This window comes from Oncorhynchus gorbuscha, linkage group LG10 (genome assembly GCF_021184085.1).
Source record: "Oncorhynchus gorbuscha isolate QuinsamMale2020 ecotype Even-year linkage group LG10, OgorEven_v1.0, whole genome shotgun sequence".
Lineage (NCBI taxonomy): Eukaryota > Metazoa > Chordata > Actinopteri > Salmoniformes > Salmonidae > Oncorhynchus > Oncorhynchus gorbuscha.
In genome coordinates, this window is record NC_060182.1 from 44424805 (window position 1) to 44440334 (window position 15530).

At 45.2% G+C, this 15530-nt stretch overlaps 1 protein-coding gene across 6 annotated transcripts in view; it reads left to right on the top strand.

The window, feature by feature from the left end:
* The window catches only part of LOC124046166 (sterile alpha motif domain-containing protein 11-like), a 114390-nt gene that overhangs the window by 97209 nt on the left and 1651 nt on the right, over window positions 1–15530 (top strand). For all 6 annotated transcript variants that reach the window (XM_046366244.1, XM_046366243.1, XM_046366242.1 and 3 more), the window contains 4 exons: window positions 7125–7240; window positions 7771–7849; window positions 8127–8881; window positions 15275–15405. In XM_046366244.1, the coding sequence (XP_046222200.1) occupies window positions 7125–7240; window positions 7771–7849; window positions 8127–8881; window positions 15275–15405 (1081 nt within the window). The remainder of the gene's footprint in view (window positions 1–7124; window positions 7241–7770; window positions 7850–8126; window positions 8882–15274; window positions 15406–15530) is intronic.

Consider the following 15530-nt stretch of genomic DNA (forward strand, 5'->3'; position numbering starts at 1 on the left):
GATACAGACAGAGAGAGAGATGGTGATACAGAAAGAGAGAGATGGTGATACAGACAGAGAGAGATGGTGATACAGAAAGAGAGAGATGGTGATACAGACAGAGAGAGAGATGGTGATACAGAAAGAGAGAGATGGTGATACAGACAGAGAGAGAGAGATGGTGATACAGAAAGAGAGAGAGAGATGGTGATACAGAAAGAGAGAGATGGTGATACAGAAAGAGAGAGATGGTGATACAGAAAGAGAGAGATGGTGATACAGAAAGAGAGAGATGGTGATACAGAAAGAGAGAGATGGTGATACAGACAGAGAGAGAGAGATGGTGACACAGAAAGAGAGAGATGGTGATACAGACAGAGAGAGAGAGATGGTGATACAGACAGAGAGAGAGAGATGGTGATACAGAAAGAGAGAGATGGTGATACAGACAGAGAGAGAGAGATGGTGATACAGACAGAGAGAGAGATGGTGATACAGAAAGAGAGAGATGGTGATACAGACAGAGAGAGAGAGAGAGAGAGAGAGAGAGAGAGAGAGAGAGAGAGAGGGAGATGGTGATACAGAAAGAGAGAGAGATGGAGGAAAAGAAAAGAGCTGTGAGTTTGAGCATGATGCAGGGGGAAAGGAGAAAAGGAGATAGGGATAGAGAGGAGAGAGAAAGAGGGAGAGAGAGAGTTAGAGAAGGAGAAGAAAGAGAAAGATAGGGAGAGAGAGTGAGATAGTGAGAGAAAGAGAGAGAGGAGCAGCATGAGAAAGGAGTGAGAGTGAGTGAGGAGTGAGATAGAAGCAGGAAGAGAAACAGAGAGAGAGGGAGCCTCATCCATTTTAATGAGCTTCCTGTGTAAATGTGTTCCTGTCGAGTGAGAGCTGAAGGCGGCCACACGGTGCTCCTAATCCCCCCACCCCCCGTCATTAAGGGCAGCCTTGTCACACACACACACACACACACACACACACACACACACACACACACACACACACACACACACACACACACACACACACACACACACACACACACACACACACACACACACACACGCACACACACGCGCGCACATACACACATGCAAACGCACACACACACACATACTTACTATTAAACACACTAATATGCGCACGGGCACACACACGTACCCACACACACACAAACATGCGCAATGCGCGTACACACACACGTGCGCATCGACACACACACATACACACACACACTGCCCCGCTGTGGGAAGGGGCCGCTGTCGCCACTCTGACAGGTCGTCACACATGAGTGAATTTCCCAGGAGCCCATGGCCTCTCTGCAGGCGTGAAGAGAGAGAGAGAGAGAGAGAGAGAGAGAGAGAGAGAGAGAGAGAGAGAGAGAGAGAGAGAGAGAGAGAGAGAGAGAGACAGACAGACAGACAGACAGACAGACAGACAGACAGACAGACAGACAGACAGACAGACAGACAGACAGACAGACAGACAGACAGACAGACAGACAGACAGACAGACAGACAGACAGACAGACAGACAGACAGACAGACAGACAGACAGACAGACAGACAGACAGACAGAGAGAGAGAGAGACAGACAGACAGACAGAGAGAGATTGAAGAGAGAGAGAGGGAGAGAGAGAGAGAGATTGAAGAGAGAGAGAGAGTGATTGAAGAGAGAGGGAGAGAGATTGAAGATATAATGTAATATGGTGTTCTGTGAATGTGAAAGTGTTTGGAGGATGCTATATTATTGTGTTGTTATATTCTTGTAAAAGAAAATATTTAAAGTGTTGGCAGTATTATATATTGTTGATAAAATACTGAAAATATATTTATGGTTATAACCTGACTGTATAACATTAGGAAAACAGAATGACCAGGTGAAAGCTTTGATCCCTTATTAATGTAATTTGTTAAATTCTCTTCAATCAGTGTAGCTAAAGGATACAGAAGGATTTTTAAGCCTTGAGACAATTGAGACATGGATTGTGTATGTGTGCCATTCAGAGGGTGAATGGGCAAGACAATGATTCAAGCCTTTGAACAGGTTATGGAAGTAGGTGCCAGGCGCACCGGTTTGAGTGTGTCAAGAACTGCAATGCTGCTGGGTTTTTCACACTCAACCGTTTCCTGTGTGTATCAAGAATGGTCCACCACCCAAAGGACATCCAGCCAACTTCACACAACTGTGGGAAGCATTGGAGCCAACTTGGGCCAGCATCCCTGTGGAAAGCTTTCGGCACTTTGAAGAGTCCATGTCCTGACGAATTAAGGTTGTTCTGAGGGCAAAAGGGGGGTGCAACTCAATATTAGGAAAGGTGTTCCTAATGTGTTGTGTATGCGAGTGTGAAACAATAACCTACACACACAGGCAGACATGCACGCACACAAGCATGTGCACATGCACACACCACACACACAGGGCCCATGCCAGGAGCACACCGGTTAATAGCTGCCTCCTTCTCTCGAAATTGCTTCCTATAAAAGGAGAGAGAGCACGTCTGGCTCCCTCTCTCTCTCACCTCCCAACCCTTCTCCCTCCGTCTCTCCCTTGCCCCCCCCCCCCCCCCCATGATTAGGCCTAATTATGGTGCAGCGGACGCCTAACGGCCTCAGTCATGCAGCTTTAATTGACCGTTATTCATCTCCGGGCTGGCGCTGACGCTAGGCTAGGCGGCGCGGGGGAGGGAGGGGGGGGGGGGGGGTGGAATGAATGGGGGTTTGGCGTGCAGGGGTCCTAGTCTAGCGTAGCTGTACGTGGCCCAGGCTAATTGCTAGCCCCGAGGGATTAGGCCAGGTGATTACACACTGGGCGGTGTAATTACATAAGCAGCGGCGGGCCCCGGGGTCACGCGGCCCCGGGGTCACGCGGCCCCGGCCCTTCCCCAAGATTAATTGGAGCTGCCATCGGAGTGCGAGGCTCCGCCAGAGAGAGCGGTTATACGATTAGCATTAACATTTCAGCGGTGGGCCGGCGATCGATGTATGTACCCCCCCCCCTTGCTGTTGGCTCGGTGAGTGTACCCCCCTTGCTGTTCCTCTCGCTCTCTTTCTCCATCTCCCCTCTCTCCCTTTCTCCATCTCCCCTCTCTCCCTTTCTCCATCTCCCCTCTCTCTCTTTCTCCATCTCCCCTCTCTCTCTTTCTCCATCTCCCCTCTCTCCCTTTCTCACTCTCTCCTCTCTCTCTTTCTCCATCTCCCCTCTCTCCCTTTCTCACTCTCTCCTCTCTCTCTTTCTCCATCTCCCCTCTCTCCCTTTCTCACTCTCTCCTCTCTCCCTTTCTCACTCTCTCCTCTCTCTCCATCTCCCCTCTCTCCCTTTCTCACTCTCTCCTCTCTCCCTTTCTCACTCTCTCCTCTCTCTCTTTCTCCATCTCCCCTCTCTCCCTTTCTCCATCTCCCCTCTCTCTTTCTCCATCTCCCCTCTCTCTCTTTCTCCATCTCCCCTCTCTCCCTTTCTCACTCTCTCCTCTCTCTCTTTCTCCATCTCCCCTCTCTCCCTTTCTCACTCTCTCCTCTCTCTCTTTCTCCATCTCCCCTCTCTCCCTTTCTCACTCTCTCCTCTCTCCCTTTCTCCATCTCCCCTCTCTCCCTTTCTCACTCTCTCCGCTGTATGTGTATGGGCAGAGACATGCAGCCGCTAGTTGATTTTCAACACTACCATTCAAAAACAATAGCTGTCGTCCCATTCAAGTGGGTATTTTTGGGTTGTATTCACCACCATGGTGTGTACTACATATCAGTCACATCTCCAAAGCAGCAAACTGATGATATTTGGCACGATTGCACACGATTGAGTTTGTGCATGTGCCAGTGTGTCTTTGTGTGTGTGAGTGTGAAGGAAAGGCCAAATGGTTTTGCCGGGAGACACATAAACCAAATCAACAGATCACCACACACCACCAGTACCCTGTGACACTTCCACATTCTCCCTGAAACACACCAAGCTGAAAAACAGATTCTTATTTCTCCCCTCTCCCTCCTCCATCCACCAACCCCTCTTTTCCTCCTACCTCAAATTCCCCTGTTTCCCCTGTTCATTTGGGACAAGAGACAGACCAGGGAGTGAAAGAAAGAGAAGGAGAGAGAGGTTACAGAAAGAAAGAGCGAGAGGAGCTTTTCTTTGCTCAGAAAGATGACAAAAGGAGAGGCACATAATAGAGAGGCCTTTGTCATAAATAGGGTTTGCAGGACACGGCCGCCTTTTCACTGGCTCAATACGGCCCGGAGACGGAGAGAGGGAGACGGGGCGGGATAAAAGGAGAGAAGAGAGGAGGATGAGTGTTAATTAGAAGGTCCTTCAGCCCGTGGCCCCAGTCGAGACGCGGGGGCCGCCCCCAGCTGTCGAAGCATGACACACTCCTATTGTGTATTCAGCCCTCATTATGTAATTGTGTGTGTTGGTGTATGTGTGTGTGTGTGTGTGTGTGTGTGTGTGTGTGTGTGTGTGTGTGTGTGTGTGTGTGTGTGTGTGTGTGTGTGTGTGTGTGTGTGTGTGTGTGTGTGTGTGTGTGTGTGTGTGTGTGTGTGTGTGTGTGTGCGGTTGAGTAGGAGGGGAACTGAGGGAGACTAAAGCTCAGGGTACAAACATGGCCAGCGGCGGTCTTTGCGCCGTGGCAAGACTGACGAGGGGGCTATGGCGACACGGGAGCCTCCTGTGGCTGTAGTTATAAATAAACCGGGAGGAGAGCGTGTAGCTAGTCAGGGCTCAGTTACCAAAATACACTACAAAACCTGGTCCTGGAGACCCACTATAGATACAGGCTTTCACCTCAAACCATCATACTCACTGCTAAACACTCTATAGTACCGTTACGAAACAGGGATTAAGTCTACTCCCCCTAAGTCTAGCGGTTCTAGGTCTCACTAACTGTTCCATACCCTGTCAATGTATGTATTTAATGTTCGAGTAAGAGCTGAATATTATAGTGAAAAGATCTGTTTGAGGGTCCATGCCAGTTATGATCCCATTTGTTTCATTGTTTGAGTGTAGCTTGAACTGTTTATGTATGTTGGTTTAACACTAGAACTCTCATAGGCCAACGGCCACTGACCTTTGACATTGCTCAGTTGTCAGAATCTTTTCATCGCAAACAAAAGTATTTGACCTGTTTGCCATTTTTCCCCCCACACCTATTACTACCTTAAAGGCCCAGTGCAGTCAAAAACGTGATTCTCTCATGTTTTATATATATATTTCCACACTATGAGGTTAAAATAATACTGTGAAATTTAGAAAATTATGATAATGCCCTTTTTAAGTGTAAAGCTGTTTGAAAAGACAGCCTGAAATTTCTGCCTGTTTTGATGGGATGGAGTTTTGGCCTGGTGACATCATCAATTAGTCAATAGAGCAATAAGGAAGAGAGTTCCAAACATCTCTGCCAATAACAGCTAGTTTTCAGTTTCCCCTCCCCACTCAGACCCCTCCCAGACAGTCCCAGCAAAATTCTTGCTTGAGAAATTGCTCTTTGCTAAGAACTTATTTTAGTTTTTTTTAACCTTTTTAATTGAAAACAATCAAAGTACGGTACTTAATTGTTACCCAGAAACAATTTGATACTGAGATAAAAACAGCTGCATTGAACCTTTAAGGGGCCAAGACAAATGCTCTGTAATGTGTCCCTCCCCTCACTGATTTAATGAATGGCGTAAATGGATGATTGGGTGAAACTGATCATTTTTACTCGTTACTTCACACTTGAATTTGAACAAACTGAAGGATGAGGATGAGGAAGAGGGTGTTTCAATTTGAATGATAAGGAGGGTGAAGACGGCGATTGAATTCAGAACAATAGTGTAATGATGATGAAGAACTGGCCATTGTGGGCAGTCGATTTTCTTTTAATATGAAAAGCTGGAAAGGATATGGAATCTCCCCACGGAGTAAAACGCATAACGTGTCTTGTTCACAATGGCACGTTGAACCAAATGAATGAAACGCCGACAGCATTGCAGATATTGACGTTGACTTTGAGCATGAGATGCTTGAGCCTCACCTAGGAAAAAACAGAACAAGTCTAACTGAGAAAAGCATCCTTCTCACAGCTCACACATTGGAGAGAAAAGAAGAAACACTGCCAGGTCGGCAGGTGCACGCGGAACAAGGCCCATGAAAACTGTGTGCAGCGCAACCAAATTGTTTTTGGACCTTGCCCGCAAAAAACACAGAAGCTATGTGCTGACTGTGAAATCAGGAGCATTAATAGGGAAGAGAAGACCAGATTGATTCATGTGAAAAGGCAAGGGTAAGGGCACAGTACAGGGTTCAATACAATCAATAAATGACTCTTGTTTTCATATATTTTCATGGATATATTTCCCCAAATATTTCTTTCTGTAATGAATCCTTAACATTTTTTTATGCAATATTTATTATTGCCTGGCTACCCATCCACATCGCTCCGGCCAAGTGATGTCTCTCCTCCACAATGAGTTTGGATTTGCCTCCCTCCCCAGCAATTTCTAGAATACAAAACACATTCTGACCGTTCTGATTGGTGCCGGAAACAGATGGTTTGGGCCAGAGCCGGCCTACATGATGACATTATCAACTTTGATACTCTGATTGGTTAGTTTTGTTCGAGACGATCCAATCGCTGAGGAATTTGTCTTGTACAACGTGACTCGTTTTGAATTCACACAAACAACTTCTAGGATGGAAGTTTTAAAATGAATGTACATAGCGATCGATTGAGCTGTGAGTTGTCAGGCAATATTTATTAAGCTTGGCGCTAGTGTTTACAGCAAATCATTTGACCGTATTACATACTATAACTCTATTTCTAATTGAATCTACAAATAAAATTGATCATACGTATTACATTGTTGCATTTGTATTGTAAGGAAACCAAAAATATGCTATGTGTTGGACAAGGCCTTTGTAGAATAACACTGCACATGCATTTTATGCACAACAAAATATACAATTATTTAAAATAAACAAAATAGTGTTAACATATGACTACATTCAATCAATAAAAAACGTGTTTTATGTTATTTTATTTAGGTTGATAAAAACAAAGTAGATTCATCTGATGTGTATTTTAAAGTGGTCCCCCTACAGCGTTCTCTAGCGGGTACTTGGGCTGCAAGGGCTAGCGGTTCTAGTGCTACATGTGGCGTGTTTTTGTTTGTGTGTGTCCACAGGGAGATGTCCCATCCCCCACCTTTGCTGTCCCCCCAGAACACTCCTCACATCGCGTTGGGACCCCACCTGCGGCCACCCTTCCTGGGCATGCCCTCTGCCTTGTGCCAGGCCCCAAGTAAGTCAGATGCTAATGCTAGCAGGCTAACTACAGAAATGAATATAGGTCCTACACTTACAGTATTAATGGTGAGTTAGGGTTGGATTCAAGGTCATTTACGATTGACTGGACATATACAACGTTTACCGTGAATGCAGTCTCCACGAATGAGGGAACATTGCCTTGAAATTTCAACCGAGCTATAACACGGGGCTTCCGCAATACAGATTGAATCCAACCCTTAGATGCTAATACTAACAAGAAAGATTGGCCTATGGTAGACACTTCAAACAGCATTAGCTGTATTCACACTCAAATTTGTAAATGGGAAAATGTTCAATGAAATTCATGTCTTTTGTGCTTTTTGACTGTCTTGATAGAGACATTTATCATCTAAGGAATGTATTTGTACCTGATACTTTTTGAGGCATTGATATTTAACAGGGGGTCTATCTCATTGTATTTTAAAAACCCATTTGTAGTGTATGTCAGAAATCTCTTAATGAGTGTGTGTGATGATCACTGTGTTTTTTATGCATTTCCCCCAGGCTATGGTTTTCTCCAGCCTGCCCAAGCTGAGATGTTTGCCCGGCAACAGGAGATGCTTCGGAAGCAGAACCTTGCCAGGTTTGTCATTGTATTCTTGTGCTGTGTGTGTGTGTGTGTGTGTGTGTGTGTGTGTGTGTGTGTGTGTGTGTGTGTGTGTGTGTGTGTGTGTGTGTGTGTGTGTGTGTGTGTGTGTGTGTGTGTGTGTGTGTGTGTGTGTGTGTGTGTGTGTGTGTGTGTGTGTGTGTGTGTGTGATGTCAAGGCTGTAGCTTAATGTGTGTGTCTATGTACTAAAATTAGGTTTAGTATGTGTGATAACATTGTCTCTAACCTCTCTCCTCCTATGTCCGCTCCCAGGTTGGAGATGTCAGCAGAGTTGCTCAGACACAAGGAGCTGGAGAATCTTCACAGGCAGCAGCAGCGTGTGCTGGGGAGCTCCGACCCCCTGGGCCTAGCCCATGGCCTCCCCCTGGACCACCCTGCCCTGCGCAGCCTTCACCACCTGCCCGAGGGACACCCCCTCCACGAGGAACTCAGTCGACGCCAAAACGCCATGCTGGTGCTCCGACACACCAACAGCCCCCTGCTCTCTCTCAACCACCAGGGGCCCTCAGGGGCCACAATGCCCAAAGACACCCAGGGACAAAGCTGCGGGGCTCGGGGTGGATTAAGGAAGGGGGCCTCCAGGAAAGGCCCCCAGCAGCCCAGAGGGGGAGAGCACCAAGAAAGGGAATGCAGAGGGAGGGAGGGAGACACGGACGGTCACAATGATGAGATGAAGGACTCGGACAGCGAGACGGAGATGGGCGAGGATAGGCACAAGGTCTTGGATGGCAAAGGGCATGGGCTTCACAGGGACAGGGGGAAAGAGAGCGGCAGGAAGGGGGGGTGTGACGGTGCCAAGGAGGTGGGCGAGGGCGAAGGTCGGCTCAGTGCCCCCTGTAGTTCGGCGGACGCAGAATCACCACCTAGCCACCACCTCTTCACCCCAGGGCTGAGTAAGAGCGATGTTAAGTACCACTTTCCACCTGGCGCCATGCCCCCTCTGCAAGGGCTCCACGACCAGTCTCTGCCCTTTGGATTCCCATATACCAGCCCCTACTTCCACACCGGTGAGTAATACACACACACACCAACCAACAGCATCACACTTAAATGTCACTCCGACTGAAACCTGTGAATGCTATTTGGCTAGCCATGCAACCAGCCAATATTAATGGGCATTAGCATGCTAGCTAAAACCAACTGCATTCGAGAGAAGTGGTATGCAACGATAACAGCTACAGTTGAAGTCGGAAGTTTACATACAATTAGGTTGACTGTGCCTTTAAACAGCTTGGAAAATTCCAGAAAATGATGTCATGGCTTTAGAAGCTTCTGATAGGCTAATTGACATCGTTTGTGTCAATTGGAGGTGTACCTGTGGATGTATTTCAAGGCCTACCTTCAAACTCAGTGCCTCTTTGCTTGGCATCATGGGAAAATCATAAGAAATCAGCCAAGACCTCAGAAAACCTCCACAAGTCTGGTTCATCCTTGGAAGCAATTTCCAAATGCCTGAAGGTTCCACGTTCATCTGTACAAACAATAGTACGCAAGTATAAACACCATGGGACCACACAACCTTCATAGAGCTCAGGAAGGAAACGTGTTCTGTCTCCTAGAGATGAATGTACTTTTGTGTGAAAGCAAAGGGCCTTGTGAAGATACTGGCGGAAACGGGATCAAAGGTATCTTTATCCACAGTAAAACAAGTCCTATATCGACATAACCTGAAAGGCCTCTCAGCAAGGAAGAAGCCACTGCTCCAAAACTGCCATAAAAAACAGACTACGTTTTGCAACTGCACATGGGGACAAAGATCATACGTTTTGGAGAAATGTCCTCTGGTCTGATGAAACAAAAATAGATCTGCTCGGCCATAATGACCATCATTATGTTTGGAGGAAAAAGGGAGAGGCTGGCAAGCCAAAGACACCATCCCAACCCTGAAGCATGGGGGTGGCAGCATCATGTTGTGGGGGTGCTTTGCTGCAGGAGGGACTGGTGTACTTCACAAAATAGATGGCATCATGAGGATGGAAAATTATATGGATATATTGAAGAAACATCTCAAGACATTAGTCAGGATGTTAAAGCTTGGTCACAAATGGGTCTTCCAAATGGACATTGACCCCAAGCATACTTCCAAAGTTGTGGTAAAATGGCTTAAGGACAACAAGTCAAGGTATTGGAGAGGCCATCACAAAGCCCTGACCTCTATCCTATTAAACATTTGTGAGCAGAACTGAAAAAGAACGTGCGAGCAAGGAGACCTACAATCCTGACTCAGTTACAGCAGCTCTGTCAGGAGGAATGGGCCAAAATTCACCTAAGTTATTGTGGGAAGCTTGTGGAAGGCAACCTGAAACATTTGGCCCAAGTTAAACAATTTGAAGGCAATGCTACCAAATACTAATTAAGTTTATGTAAACTTCTGACCCACTGGGAATGTGATGAAAGAACTAAAAGCTGAAATAAATCATTCTCTCTGCTATTATTCTGACATTTCACATTCTTAAAATAAAGTGGTGATCCTAACTGACCTAAGACAGGACATTTTTATTAGGATAAAATGTTAGGAATTGCTTAAATGTATTTGGCTCAGGTGTATGTAAACTTCCGACTTCAACTGTAAATACAATCTTAGTAATTGTTCAAACAACAGATGAAATGACATAATTTTTTCTATGTTTGTTCAGAAGTAATCACTTTCCAGTAAACGTAGCCTATTTTGTTTTTCCCAATTGGTGGGTAATGGTTTTTAAATTTGTCTGGCCTTGTATGATTGATAGGCCCTGGTTCATCATTAGCTTCAGTCACATTGAGTTACTGTCTACAGTTACAGTAACTCATTCCGCTGCTCTCTGTGGTGATGTACAGTATTTGACTAAATATCCAGCAGGTTTGTGTTTATTGTCATGAGTCTTGTCCTGAGCAATTTCCCCTGAGCAATTTCCCCTGAGCAATTTCCCCTGAGCAATTTCCCCTTAGAAGTCAGAATTGGATTTGATTTTTTTGTACATATTCATGATTTTTTTCTTCATTTAAGGTTAGGGGTAGGCATTAGGGTTGGCTGTGAGGTTTGGGTTAAGTTTAGGGTTATGTTTAAAATCAGATTTTATGAAAAAAAAACTAACCTGCGAGAAAAGTGGGAATCTCATTATGTAATATCGTTGCAGCGCGATTTTTCCTTTATTCAACTAGTCAAGAACAAATTCTCATCTATGCCCTACCCCAGCCAACGCTGGGCCAAATATGCACTGCCCTATGGGACTCCCAATCACAGCCAGATGTGTTAAAGCCTGGATTTGAACCAGGGACTGTAGTGACGACACTTGGACTGAGAAGCAGTGCCTTTGACCACTGCACCACTCGGGAGCCCATGAAGGCAGGGGTGCGTTCAGTTCAACGTTTGCTAAATTGCGTGTTGGTTTGTATTGAATGACACATTTCCCCAAAACGGTGGGTTCTTCAACAGCCTCTGAGGTATGTTTGTTCACGTTTGGTGGGTGTGGCCTGGTCAATATGGGTGTGACCATTTCAAAATCTCAAAACTCGTGCAGCACACCATACACAATCGCCATCTGGGCCACAATAACCACGTTATTTTTCAACTTCTCGTTCAGTACAGTACCGTTTCTGTTTAATTAAACATTTCTGTTAATTACACCTTTCTGTCGTACTGAACACACCCCAGGACTCATGGGTAGGGCCATGTGTTTTGGTGCACTTTTTGAGGCAATATGCTTTTCCCGGTATTTCCATCGTTATCCACTATTGTTGCAGCAGGTAGAAAATCTTATGACATATTCTTTAATTGACACAAGCTGTCTCCAATCAATCAATCAATGCCTGGTTGTGCGTGCCTGTTTGCCGGGTGGATGGCCTGAGCCAGGGGAGGCGTAGTTCTGCGAATCTTAATCGCACAAAACCGATTATTTGGCAGGGAATACTACTTGAAGATCAGCGATTCTACACCTCAGTTTGAGGTAGATCAGTGGTTCTACACCTCCTCTCCAACAGAGTCAGGAGTTGGGTCAATTAAGAGGAGTTAAACGGGAGAGTCAGTAACCATGTTTCCATCCAACCTTTTTATGGGAGTAATGTACAGTCGTGGCCAAATGTTTTGAGAATGACACAAAAATTCATTTACACAAAGTTTGCTGCTTCAGTGTCTTTAGATATTTATGTCAGATGTTACTATGGAAGACTGAAGTATAATTACAAGCATTTCATAAGTGTCAAAGGCTTTTATTGACAATTACATGAAGTTGACCCTTCTTTTTCAAGACCTCTGCAATCCGCCCTGGCATGCTGTCATTTAAATTCTGGGCCACATCCTGACTGATGGCAGCCCATTCTTGCATAATCAATGCTTGGAGTTTGTCAGAATCTGTGGGTTTTTGTTTGTCCACCCGCCTCTTGAGGATTGACCACAAGTTCTCAATGGTATTAAGGTCTGGGGAGTTTCCTGGCAATGGACCCAAAATATCGATGTTTTTTTCCAGCATGATGTTTTGTTCCCCGAGCCACTTAGTTGTCACTTTTTGCCTTATGGCAAGGTGCTCCATCATGCTGGAAAAGGCATTGTTCCTCTCGGAGGATGTGCTGGTACCATTCTTTATTCATGGCTGTGTTCTTAGGCAAAATTGTGAGTGAGCCCACTCCCTTGGCTGAGAAGCAACCCCACACATGAATGGTCTCAGGATGCTTTACTGTTGGCATGACACAGGACTGACGGTAGCGCTCACCTTGTCTTCTCCAGACAAGCTTTTTTCTGAAATTAAACTGCTCTCCTTGAAGTTCTTAATGATCCAATAAATGGTTGATTTAGGTGCAAACTTACTGGCAGCAATATCCTTGCCTGTGAAGCCATTTTTGTGCAAAGCTATGATGACGGTATGTGTTTCCTTGCAAGTAACTATGGTTGACAGAGGAAGAACAATATTTCCAAGCACCACCCTCCTTTTGAGGCTTCCAGTCTGTTATTTGAACTCAATCAGCATAACAGAGTGATCACCAACCTTGTCCTCGTGAACACTCACACCTGTGTTAACGAGAGAATCACTGACATGATGTAAGCTGGTCCTTTTGTGGCAGGGCTGAAATGCAGTGGAAATGTTTTTTGGGGATTCAGTTCATTTGCATGGCAAAGAGGGACTTTGCAATTAATTGCAATTCATCTGATCACTCTTCATAACATTGTGGAGTATATGCAAATTGCCATCATACAAACTGAGGCAGCAGACTTATGTCATTCTCATATATTTTGGCCACGACTGTACGTGTTGAATAAAAAATGTCACGACATGCAGACAGGCCTATTGGAAACAACAAATTTGTCGGTAAACATTCCAAATGTCAACAAAACAAAATACGCTATAGAAGGTGGGATAATTATTTTGTGGGTGAAATATATGACAATTCCAGCGGAAACGTTATGTGCAAATATTGATAATATATGTGATAATATTGATAATATATGTGATAATATTGATAATATATGTGATAATATTGATAATATAACAATCATGTGGAAGTAAACTTGCAGTCAAACAATGTTATGGTGTGTAGTCCTCCCAATGCGACTTGGAAAAACATTCCGTTTATTAAGCTACAGATGAAATAAGTTACGATGAACTTCACAGGGTGGTGAAAGTACACGGTGATGAGCTTGATGCACCTTTCCAATAACTAGTGAGGGTCTTCCTTTGTAAGGTGGTGACATGATGATCGGTGCTTGGCTGCCAATTGACAAATGATCTTGCTCTTATCCATAACCTCAACATGAACCCTCCAAACTGGATCTGCGAGCCGTTGGCCAGAGTGAAAGCGCCAAGACCAGAGTGGGAACATTTGCTGTTTATCGCAGACTTTTTTGTGCCAAAAACAGACAGATATAAAAATAGAATGGAAACACATCAAACTTTTGTTTTTGATTTTCGGTAAATTAAAAGTAACATGACTAATATATTTGTATGTGCATTACGTGACGCACAGATTTTTTTAATCTGGAAGAAGTCAGTTGGATAGAAATCACCTCTGGTGGGAAAATGTGAATTTTTTAAAAAGCAGCTTTTGGAAAACTAGCATGGAAATATATAGCAAACTGGATGGAATCCTAATGAAACCAACCTTGAAGGTATATTGTAGCGAATTCGGGGGGGTAGCATCGACCGGTGCTTGCACCTGGGTCTAGCAACTGTCAAGCCAACACGTGAAACTCTTGACAAGCTTGCTAGGTGTTGGGTTAGGGTCGCTACACTACCCCGTCCTTTGGGAGGGTGTATCTCTATACCATGACCTTCACGTGTACATGCCTCTCGGATGGCCTCAGGCTCCATCCCACTTCTGACACTAATGTAGGGGGTAGTCCTGAACTGGCCGTGGATCCCAATCCAGCGGATGTCAAGACAACGCTTAACCGTTACACCAAGAGGTCTTGAATCATTGAATCTCCGGAGGACATTTGAATTCACCCGAGCTTAAACTCGCAAATACACACAGATTCAAACCTTCATATTAGAGCAACTCTGTTTGGGTTAATTAGAAACCTGGTTTGAGTTGTCTGTGTCTAATGACTGTTATTAAATAGAGAGTGATTTGAACGTTTGAAAACACAGACAGAAACTGCTTAGGAAAGCAGAGGCAAAACAGCCAGTTTCACAGTGGGAACCAACACGCACCTATGCACGAATGTGCATGCACACACCACACACACACCACACACACACACACACACACACACACACACACACACACACACACACACACACACACACACACACACACACACACACACACACACACACACCCCTTGGCAAGCATATGAAAGACATTAGCAGTACTCTTTCTGTGTCTGCAGTGTGGAGACCTCCCCCTGGAAGGGGCCCTGCCACTGACCCCCGCTGACCCCTCTACACACAGGGTTATCACCACAACCATGTGGAAGAAGAGGTGGGGGGGAGAAAAGAGAGAGGGAGTAGTTAGGCACAACAACAGTGAGAATAAGCAAACATGGATCAAGTACACTTTTAAATGTGAAATTAAATGTGATTCAATGCAAAAAAAAATTAAAACAATTAAATATAATGTCCATTTACACAACAACCGCGAGGACAAAACAACAGTCCGAGAGAAAAAGTGTGTGTGTGAAAGAAAATTGCATGATTTGGACAATGAGATCGAGAAATTAAACGGGGAAATGGGTGTATGCTAGCTGGAGAAATGGGTGTATGCTAGCTGGAGAAATGGGTGTATGCTAGCTGGAGAAATGAGTGTATGCTAGCTGGAGAAATGGGTGTATGCTAGCTGGAGAAATGGGTGTATGCTAGCTGCTGGTCAAGGTCTGTCCTGGGTTGTATTCATCAGGCACAAATAGAAGAAAACGGACAGATTTAAAGTGCCCTAATGAATATGACTTAGTCATTTACAACATCCCTCTACCCTCTCTCCTCTCATAGGTGGTATGGGAGGTATGTTCATGGACAGCGAGGACTCAGCGGCGCCCCCAGTGGAGGACATCAGAAAGTGGAGTGTGGAGGAGGTGTGTGGCTTCGTGGGAGGCCTGGCCGGCTGTGCCGAGTACAACCAGGTAAGGACCAGAGCAGGATGGCAGGGTCTGGTTTATCCACCCTTTAAACCAGAGAGAGAGAGAGAGAGAGAGAGAGAGAGAGAGAGAGAGAGAGAGAGAGAGAGAGAGAGAGAGAGAGAGAGAGA